The 10,326-nt window shown below is 40.4% G+C and overlaps 2 protein-coding genes across 4 annotated transcripts in view; one reads left to right on the top strand and one right to left on the bottom strand.

The window, feature by feature from the left end:
• Positions 1-504: 504 nt before the first annotated feature.
• On the bottom strand, positions 505-6,053 carry LOC111250449 (Golgi resident protein GCP60-like). Of its 2 annotated transcripts, XM_022805740.2 has the most exons (6): positions 5,848-6,053; positions 4,881-5,518; positions 3,042-3,177; positions 2,646-2,783; positions 1,777-2,022; positions 505-1,533 (listed from the first exon to the last, which is right to left on the bottom strand). In XM_022805740.2, exons 2-6 carry the CDS (start codon positions 5,168-5,170, stop codon positions 799-801), a joined length of 1,545 nt encoding a protein of 514 aa, XP_022661475.1. In that variant the 5' UTR covers positions 5,171-5,518; positions 5,848-6,053; the 3' UTR covers positions 505-798. The 2 variants fall into 2 exon arrangements, with proteins under 2 accessions (XP_022661475.1, XP_086845080.1); XM_086988954.1 differs by having other exon boundaries at positions 4,881-6,053.
• An 816-nt stretch (positions 6,054-6,869) lies between these two features.
• The window catches only part of LOC111250451 (uncharacterized), a 5,174-nt gene continuing 1,717 nt past the window's right edge, over positions 6,870-10,326 (top strand). For both annotated transcript variants that reach the window (XM_086988955.1, XM_086988956.1), the window contains exons 1-5: positions 6,870-7,049; positions 8,837-9,000; positions 9,273-9,338; positions 9,727-9,759; positions 10,075-10,104. In XM_086988955.1, coding sequence (XP_086845081.1) covers positions 6,923-7,049; positions 8,837-9,000; positions 9,273-9,338; positions 9,727-9,759; positions 10,075-10,104 — 420 coding nt within the window. In that variant the 5' untranslated portion in view covers positions 6,870-6,922. The remainder of the gene's footprint in view (positions 7,050-8,836; positions 9,001-9,272; positions 9,339-9,726; positions 9,760-10,074; positions 10,105-10,326) is intronic.

Below are 10,326 nucleotides of genomic sequence, written 5' to 3'. Positions count from 1 at the left end.
TTTGGTGTCGCTTCGACAAAGCACTATATCTATACTATATATATACTAATATATCTGGTGTTGGTTACTTCTGCATGCACAAAATTCCCACCAGAAAGCTTAGGCGCTTATGATATTTACAAAGGGTTACTAGTTACTACAGACTCTGTAAATTATTTTACTGTGTCACCGGATATTATCCAATCAAAATGTTGCTAGGTACAATGAGACCTCTTCGCGATTGGTCTGCTTCAATAGACCTAAATTATCTGTGCGGATCATGCAGTCGTGCAATTTATCGTGTGCTAACGTTTTTGTGCATTGGGTAAGATCTTAAAATCTTGGATATCAAAAAGAGCGCCGAGCAAACACTGATGCCTGACGGCCGGAGAATTGAGGTTAGAGCAAATAAAGCCTTATTATAGTCGCTTCGACAGAGGACTATATCTATAGTATATATATAGTACAGATATAGTCCTCTGTCGAAGCAACACCAGATCTCGATGCTTCGACAGAAGACTCACCCAAATCAGACAATCAATGAAAAAGAGATTCTGTGTTTGTTGCAGCCAGTCGACTGTATAATTTAGGTGGCCTTTTATAACAACTCTACTACGGTACAACTTATTTTGAAACGGCCTGTTCATAGTCACTGAAACGACTACATCCACAACTAGTGAAGATGTTTAAAGGCATATAAATCATCGTCATCGATGAAGAAGCCAAAGCATTTTTGCCCAAAAGTCATTAGAGCTGAGCCGTTGTTAATACATATCATCTAGTACCACTTTCATAAATTGCTAAATAAGTTATTTTTTTCTATTCCAATTGAAGCATATCAAGTAACTCACCAATATCGTAATGATCTGTGGCAAACTCCCAGAAGATCGAATGTCCGTCATCATGGGTGGGCACACGTACCGTAACCGTCTCACCATGTCCAACCTTGATAATGGAATCACCGCCTTCCTGTCGAATGCACTCCTTAAACTCGACAATATCCCCTCTCGTCCACATAGATAAATCGACAATAGAGACTAGTGAAGACTCGTCTTCATCCGAGTCCTCTGCATCACCACTTCCGGTTTGGCTTTCGGCATGATCGCCACTGCCACCATGATGCACGTGTCCATGCTGGTGTTCATGTGATTGATGCTGATGTAGAAGTGAAGCCCCTTGATCTGGGGTGGATCCTTGGCTGGTTTGATCCGGCTGCCCTCGATCTGACGGTGTCGACATCATAACCTGGTGATGACTCGCGTCATGCGGCGGCCTCGAAATGAGTACCTCAGGTCTGTGCTGATTATTCTGCTGGGAGTCTTCATACAGCTGTAACTCGGTTGAATGTGTAATCACAGTTTTCATTGATTGAGGCGAAACCCCGCCCGAATTCGAATAGCCACATTGAAGGTGATTTGGCGATGACGTGGATAACACTGGTGAAGGAACTGGACCTGAGGTAAGCGCGGTGTTTAGACCCGTCGATGTCGGTTGCGCACGACGGCCATTATTTAACGAAAGGGCAGCTGTCTGTTCTGCTAACGTTTTCATGTACTGAAAATTTTGCAGTCAAAGAAACTTGCTAACTTAACCTACTAGTCAATTGTAATTTATTTCTGGAAAAAGCGCAAAGAAATTTCGGAGATTTTCCGCAAACCTAGACATACTTCTGCTAGTACTGCAATAAATCTTGGTTCAGGTGGGCAGTAACTTTTTACCCAACCATGTCTCTATCAAACAGCTCTCGAAAAAGATTATTAGAGATCGTCGAATGCAACAACCAAATTGAAATGGCACCTGTTTAAAATGTTCCTCTTGAAGTTGAGCAATAATCGTTTTTTGCTGACGTTCATCATTTGGTGCCTGTTGCGCTGCGTAGGTTGAAAACTGCTCGAGAGTTTGCTGATTTAGGACGGCCTTAATCATCGTCTCATTAGGACCAGTCCCGTCGACTGTTCCTAGTAACGGATAATGCGATGGGCTGGATGGCGACGAGTCAGGACTACGAGTATCCCCAGCGGCTCCTGGAGCATGCTCGTTCCTCTGTATGTACACAAAATATAAGCACAGCAATTAAAATTGACTAAAATTATCCTAGTCAATAGCATCCAGCATTGAATACTCAAAAATAGAAAGACAGAGATATTTGACAGCTGCTAGAGTGTCCGGTAGTTATCATCGTGCTACCTTCTTTAGCTGTCTTCGTGATAGCGCAGTGCGTAACGTATCTGTCTGTCAAGTTTAAAGACGGTTTGTGATCTAGGGTCGAATAGGTCAAATGCTAAGGAGGCCAGTCATATGATGTAAAGATTAACGACTTAACTACCGAACTTAAAGAAAATTAAGCTTTAAGGAATTGGTTGTGTGTTAGACTAAAAGAGAACAGGGACGAATATGTAAAAAAATAATTACCATAGCATACGCTTAGTTATACCAATGGAGTTACACAAAAAAAGGCGGGATATCGACATTCTTACCATTTCACTAGTAAAGTTTTAGTAAGTTAGTAAATCTGCAACCACAGTTAAGCACTGTATTAGATAATGAAAATCATCAGATACAGTTTGTGTTGATTACACGCAGGTAACTTTAACCATAATGATTAATGTTTGTCCATATGTAATTCTAAACGAAGACAATCATCAAAGATAATTTAGTATTAAAACCTTTGTCTGTTTGCTGGCTTTGTGTGCGCACACGAATGGCCTAAAGAGTGGACAACGATCATGCAGTAATGCGACAAACTCCTGCTTTGCCGTATGGGCGTTCATATGACCCAATTCCAACCAGGCCTCGCGTCGATCCTGAAATGTTAATATTAAAAAATAATTAAAAAAAAACGACAGCACTTAAGAGATTTGATAACTATTTTTTTTCCGCCTCGGCCTATTGATATTGTTCAATGTTTCAACTGAGATAGATCTAAAAATGCGAATATACATTATTCTCCCAGTGAATAAAGGTCGGACCAAAAATATGTAGGGGGCTGATTCCTGTAATGACTTCGCTGTTTTTTTTCCGAAACTCTCTTGCGTTTAATGCACCTCAAACATGATTCACACCTGTCCTATAAGGTCGAGGTACCCAACAGGCTCACATTTGCCCTCATCATACGGCCCGTGTCGTTCCTGTTGCGTATAGGCAATCAACTTTAATTTATCCTCGTACGACACGTGAAAGGCTTTGCCTTCATTTTGGCTGAAATAACAAGCAGTCAATAAATCGAATGGTTAAGTCATCGTTAACGTTACGGTTGGCTGGGCAAATGTTATTTAAGATACGGGCCCCGCGTCCAGGCTGTCGGCTATTCTAACGGAACACAGATAGTTCCATAATATTGCAATGCAAAGCTGTAGATACTAAACTCTGCTGAGGGTATGTGCCTGTTATTACAAGTGAACAATATGCGACATTTTTATTTCACTGGTCAATATCTAAACCAAATTAAAATATATCAGGCATAATTACACACGATAAACATGCGAATTACGTATTGGTCCGTTATGCTAAACTAACCAATTTAGCAAATACTTAGGCCAAACCAATCGATATCGCTCCTAAGGCTTACTCCGTTGCACGTGTGTCCTTGCAACCCCTGCATGGGCCCCCATAAAAATCGTTTTTCAATCAAATACGTCATATAATGATGATCAGTGGATGATTCTTGTTCGCCCATAATCTTCAGCTAATGCAGACCGCAGCTCGCCACTCCGTGATCTAACAATGGGGAAATTGTAGAGCACGCTACATAGTAAAGCCGCAGTATTACTTGCGTTATTTCCTAAGCTACCTAACCGCACGTTTTCACTATATGGATGGAAAACCGACGCCGGGCGTTAAAACTTTTTGTGTTTTTGAGAAAAACATTTTTGAATGTTTACAGAAGGGGTAGGCACTTGCCTAACCATTTGCATAACCACTGCTGATTCTAACATAACACTGGTTACTGCTATGACGATATAATAGAAGGGTTCGGCATTAGCGCTACAGGAGTCGCTTTTGTCGCCTGATCCCTGCAATCCCACCGCGTCACATAACGTCGTGGCCGAGCTAGTAAACACTGGAACCGTGTGAAAGCGGCCTTGGTTGGCCTTATCGGGCATTTGTCATGTGCCTGGCAAATATTCTGTTGTTCTGAGCACAGGAAGCCTTATTACAGTTGAAAACCAAATCGTCTATGCAAACATTGCATTGATAAACATAATTGCATTTCTATAGGCAAAAAGAGTAACAACTGCTGTGGTGGCTTGAGAAGATAACTGGGTTTTATTGCACTTAGGAGCTGCATGGGCCTATACACAGGTGCAGCAATAACTGTAATCCATCTTGCCAAGCAAACAAAGTTTAGTTGGCTAGTATTTACAGCAACTGGTGGAAGCTAGGTGGCTTTATGTTCGACGCTGAAGGAAAACCACTAGTACGAACTCTCAGGGCACATGTGGACCTATATATTGCTTGACATATGGCTATGTCTGTTACATTTATATATTTTTGTGTTCGTCTAAAAGAAATGCCAATATATTTGACCACTGTCAAGAGTAAATATCATTAAAACATTTAATTTATCCCTTTAACTTTTATAATAAGTCGTGGCGACGTTTTTCTGTGAAGCCCAGTGGGTGGTGCAGTTGTGAATACGCAGAAATGTTAAAGATATAATGTATAATAGTTGTAGATAACGTCTTGAAAGACGCTTAAAATACTATTAGAACGTCTTCCTTTCTAAGCATAAATTAGCTACACTTAGTAATACTCTGTTAATAAAGCAGATCTTGAATTGAACGAAAACATAAATTAAATAACGTGCGACTCTGTGCTCACAAACGGGGTTACATTAAAGTTTTCGCTTATCTACGGTTACTTTACATTCTTATTTACTGTGCGTATGTATATATACTAACCAAAAGAAGCTTCTAGCCATTCGATAGAGTTCGTTCAAATCAAAGCCCCACTCGGCAACAAATTCATCGGATGTCGTAGTCGATGGTGCTATATCTGGTGAAATTGTAAGAGCACTGGCAAAGGTCCCCGGGGCACCATTGTCACTTCCAGAGACTATCGTTGTTGAATTCTCTCTCGGGGGCCCATTCGGTGTCGGGGGGATGGAACCACCAACGACACCTAGCGTAGTTGGCTTACTGTGGACCGCTGGTGCACTCTCCGCATTGCCCATTAATGGTGCGTTTGCCATCGTGTGTTGTGTCTAGCGCTCGATTTTCGTAGCAAACCACACCTGATGATATCTGATTTTATCTTATACTCGAACCTTTGGGTCTCAAATCGGATTCGCTACTCGTTGTAAGCAGAATCCTCTCTCTGTGCGTTCAACACGCTCCAGTCAAGTATACTTCACGATACCACCCTCAACCCTACAGAATAGCTCTTCGGTCAAGTAAGCACACGATTATTATTACACACACTACAATGCAATAACGACACGCAAGCACGTCAACATAACGACGCTTCACAACCGTCCATGGAGCTTTACCACGCTGGCAAGCAGGAACAGTCACCCATTGACTTCTATGACATCAGCGTTCTGTTCCCAGAGTCGATCATCATTAGCAAATTGCTCAGAAACCTTAGCTAATTTGTGAGAGCAAATAACAAAAGTGGTAGGAAGCAAATAGAAAATTCACGATGGAAAAAATTAAATAAACACCGCAAACCAAAATTATAACCCTCTACAACTACCCCCAGAAGTTAGAAGCACACGGTGGTGGCATGAGCACCACTGATTTCTGTCAGCCCCTAGGGTCAAGAGGAGTCTTCTGCTTTCAATCCTATATCCACTGTGTCTACTAAAAGGGGAGGGGAAAGGCCTTTTGAGAAGCACGTCAATAGAAGCAATAATTTTTGCCGTCTTACTGTAGCCTATTTCTATGTTAACGGTAGTGGTATTCCCGTCTGTGTCAATGCGGCGCAGCTCTGTTCAGCCGACGACGTTGACAGTCCAGATAGTGCCTGGAGAGTTGGCTGACTGACAGGTAATAAGCGCAGTTAGGATTGCACCGGATGGGTAGCCTGCTGCTGCCGATATTATTCTTGTAATGAACGGAGCAGACGACGTGGCGGCAAAACAATCGTGCTACGCGGTCACTCGAGGGAAAGAGTCGGCTCGGGGCGGTGGTGCGCGCAGACGGCGCGCTCGGCAGAGAATAGCGACAATGATGAATGGGCCATGGTAAAGGACCAAAGAACTCGATTATGGATGAGAGAATTTAAATACATGCTCTAAAAGCAAAAAAGTAGAAATAATCAGAATAAAAAATAAAATAGAAACATTGTGAATAAAGTAAATAGGCTAGACATTTCTGCTTAGCTGGGTTTTAACCAATCTGATATAGAGAAGGAATCAGAGCGCAATTCTTTGTGGGTCTTTTTGTGAAACAAGGGACTGTGGTTAATTCCAATTAAAATAATGGCTTTGTGCGAAAAACAGATATGGTTAATATATTCACAGACTCCGTACAGACCTAGAAACAGTTGTAAAGCGGTCCAGCAATGAGGAGATGCTACAGGTATACACCGGCTGTCTGAACCTGTTTGTTGTTCAACGTTATCTGGTACTAATAGGGACAATAATTGGTGCAGGGAACAGTAATTGATTCTGATTATGCACGGCGAACTTTACCGATATTAATATAAATTTTAATTTGGAATACGCAACGAAGTACATTAAATTTTGCTTTTTTTATATTATTCTTACGGTATCATAAATTAATAGCTGAAGTGACAGAAGTGTCAAAGAATTCAGCGCCTTAACAAAGCACAATTTGATTTGGTTTATATTATAAATAAAGATGTCACGTGCAGGACTACATGCCTGCAGGTTTTCCTTTAATGCATCACAAATATTCAGGTGAAACTATGTTAAGGACTGGTGTGATTTTTTGGCATAACCACTTGTAAATTCGTTTTTTTAGATGAAGAACGCTCTGGGATGTCGGCTTTAGACGAAGGTCTCTCGGAAAACTCGATTCCAGACTCGGTCGTAGTCACTTGGCCTTCAACTGAGTGGTTTACCGATGCCGATGCTTCTCCCGATGGGACGTCGACAGTAACTGAAGGTAAAATTAATATAGAATACGCAACAGATATTTACATAGGGTATAAATTATCTGCAGATGAATGCAGATGTAGTTTTTAACTAACTGACATGGTGCATGTAATGCCTGACAATTCTTGCACGTAAAGACTATTTCGCTAGGCAGTATTCGTTCAAATTGTATTTATATGCTACTTGCAATAAAATAAAAATTAGTCGAAAAAGCTCAAAAATTTAATTTTCGAAATTTACTGCATGTGACTAGATTTACAAATGGAGGCATGTAGAACTATGCAAACATGATGTGTACCCGTGCAGTCAAAATCAAGATCCATAAATGTTATTTCAATTCTTATTTATTTAATTAATATTAAAAATTTATTTAAAGTCATAACAACACCTAGTGATATGACATAAAGGTATTTTGGTTTATTATAAAAGTTGTCAATCAATTTTCAGCCGTTGCTGACTAGCCTTTATAGGATTTCGTTCTTGTATTTCCACTCTAGACAACGAAACTGCAGCCTTTTATGGGTAATTATCTTATATATATATATATATATATATATATATATATATATATATATATATATATATGTTAATAAATGATTACCATGACACGCAAAAGCTAACATCAAACACATAATTCTGTATGCCATTGCTGTATGGCCTTCGACGATGGCGCTCACTACGAAGTAGCGTAACTGCTGAAATCGTTTCTTCGCATGTTACAAACGACTTCGTTACTACCGGTAGGTCAGCGTCCGTTTCACCTGCGAATCCCGAGACTTTTCCAAATACGACTGACTCACCATTACACCAGGGCCCCATCTCCGGAATCAACTAGTGTTACTATGGCGGTCTCACCCACAGTTCTCCCTTCTAAAGCACGTCACATATAACAATAACGCTTCCTAGCAGGACTTCAGTTGTCGCTTATGAACGGCAGCATACCGCGTCCACAAGTACGACAAGACAGACGTGTCGGTAACCCCCTACATGTCACGGTTCAACACGCAAGCTCCTCCGTCGCCATCTGGCAAGCCTCGCGCTACCGATGTTAGCGAAGCGAGGTTAATTGCTTTGCAAAGATGCAAGCTGTCAATCGTTGAATCGGTGACTAAGAGCTACAAGATGTCTGCTGCAGGTTCTCGAAGACCTCTATTGATATTATCTTCGCCCGCGACAGATCTACGACAAAATGGAAAACTAGGCGCGTAGGTTGCATATGGTGGAGAGGTAGAGCTGAGATGATTTTGATCAGGTAACGGGGAAAATCTGAAAGTTACATTGTTCCGATAAGCAATGAGGAATATAGAGATCGGCTTACTGAAAACGTTCGGTCAATGACACAGTCTTAGTTGAAGCTTATTCAGTTGTCATTATGGCCCGGTTACAATGCCTGGTTGCACGTACCCTCTTGTTCAGATAATAATACTGCCTTTTCTATCCTAAATATACCTTAATGCTAGCCCCATTAATAACAGCTGTCATTGATAACCATAGAATAAATACTATAATTACTATGGGTTATTTAACAACCTAACCGAGGTTAAATTAGGCACCTTCAGAACGACTGGAACTATTTCTAGGAACTATTCCTGGAATGCAGATAGGACGATTCTGAGACACAGATATTTTTTCCACCTCAACGCATTTTTTACACGACATTGGTAGAACACAACGGTTAGCTTTGCTACTAGCGTCTACTAAATAGCGACTTGGTGTATTCCATTTCTGATACTGAAAGCACTGCTTGTTCGTGTAATAACGAGCGTCATACGAATGTCATCGTCTTTTCGAACCTAGTCCCAGCAGAAGTGTGCAAATTCGGTAAAACTCCGGCCTGGCAATTCGTCAAATGTAAAACAAAGGCTTTTATGCGTAAAGCCAAGCAGATACATGGTGATACCGCAAAATGGATCAAAGATAAGTCTGAATGCCTCGCTAAAATGTCCAAAGGAGCTGGCCATGTAAGTTATCGATTCAATTTAATCAATTCATCCCTATTGTTGGTTTGCTAAAAGATTATACGCTAATTTGAGTAAGCTGCAAAGAAAAAAAAACAATAGCCGTAAACGAAATAGACCAAATTTACATATACTGTTTAGTCTGGCATATGTATCTCGTTGATTTTTCTAGCTAGACGTGTATGACGTGAAACATTGTTTCGCACCCTCAATTCATATGCCAGTTAAAGAAAATTTCACGGTATCAATTAGCACTAACAAAAACTGAATTGTAGGCTATCGAGCAAACTCGGCAATGTCTCATGAAAATCAACATCAGGTCACGTGACATCGACGAACAGGTACAACTTATTGCTTGTTTACATTCTGTCGCCATAAGATAAACCAGGCTATTTACAACCTTGCCGAATATGGTTCGTCACTTGGTTCAGTATTTCGAGCACCCATGGACATTTGATAAGGAGCCAACACCCCCTACTAGCGACTATAAATAGTAATTAGATAAGCATTAATTTTTTTTAAGTTAAAAATTTATTTAAGAGACCAATCTGTTCGCAATAGCTAATAAATGAAACATGTTGACCGTAACGAAGGCTCCTACATATACAAACTGCCCATGACCTGCTCATGATTCATTCAATTAAACAACACATTTTTTCTTAAATGGAGATTTTCTTTCTAGGAGTTTTTGCCTTACATACGAGCGTTTTGTAATGTTCTATTTTGCAGTTGAAGACCTGCTTCACTGGGGGAGGCAGTCGAGTGAGTAGACGTTTAACGGCAGAGCAGAGTACTGAAGTACGTTTTGTCACGACTGATTTTTTGGTAATGGTTGCTTGTGAAATAGAACACACAATGAAAGAAGTGTTAGTTTGATGGCATCTATTGCCCCGCCGATTCCTTTTGACCCGTCGCTGACTGGCGGAATAGTATAGCCGGTACTGTAACAATATCTTGATAACCTTTACTAATATACGTCATACCACAAAGTATTGCAGTCATTTTTAGCGCTCTTTTTTTTTTTAGTAAAATTGTCCGATGAAAAAATGTAAGCATTTGGCTCGATTTTTGTTACAGCTGGACAATCGTGAATGGAGTGAGGGTGTGGTGAGTTTTCAAACTTTATTGGTAGTATATATACATACATATATATTTCCATATAGTCTTGGCTTAAGCTATTATTTAGCTTGCTGCAGTACTATAAGCGTACTTTATGTATACCTGATTTGGCACACAATTGATTTAACTAATTTCAGCCATAATCATGGCGCGAAGCCAATTCTAATGTGTTTTCTATATAATTTCTTAAAGAATTGGTTTTAGGTACGT

The sequence above is a fragment of the Varroa destructor genome, unplaced genomic scaffold (genome assembly GCF_002443255.2).
Source record: "Varroa destructor unplaced genomic scaffold, Vdes_3.0 BEIS01000004.1, whole genome shotgun sequence".
Lineage (NCBI taxonomy): Eukaryota > Metazoa > Arthropoda > Arachnida > Mesostigmata > Varroidae > Varroa > Varroa destructor.
Note: the sequence above shows the minus strand (reverse complement) of the source record. Positions and strands in the feature narration are given on the sequence as shown.

Coding starts and splice junctions, on each gene's coding strand:
- LOC111250449 (XM_086988954.1), bottom strand. CDS start 5,170: ATGGCAAACGCACCATTAATGGGCAATGCGGAGAGTGCACCAGCGGTC. Junction 2,784..3,041: donor ACCTCGACCTTATAGGACAG/GTGTGAATCATG, acceptor TTAACATTTCAG/GATCGACGCGAGGCCTGGTT. Junction 1,534..1,776: donor AAGAGGAACATTTTAAACAG/GTGCCATTTCAA, acceptor CAAAATTTTCAG/TACATGAAAACGTTAGCAGA.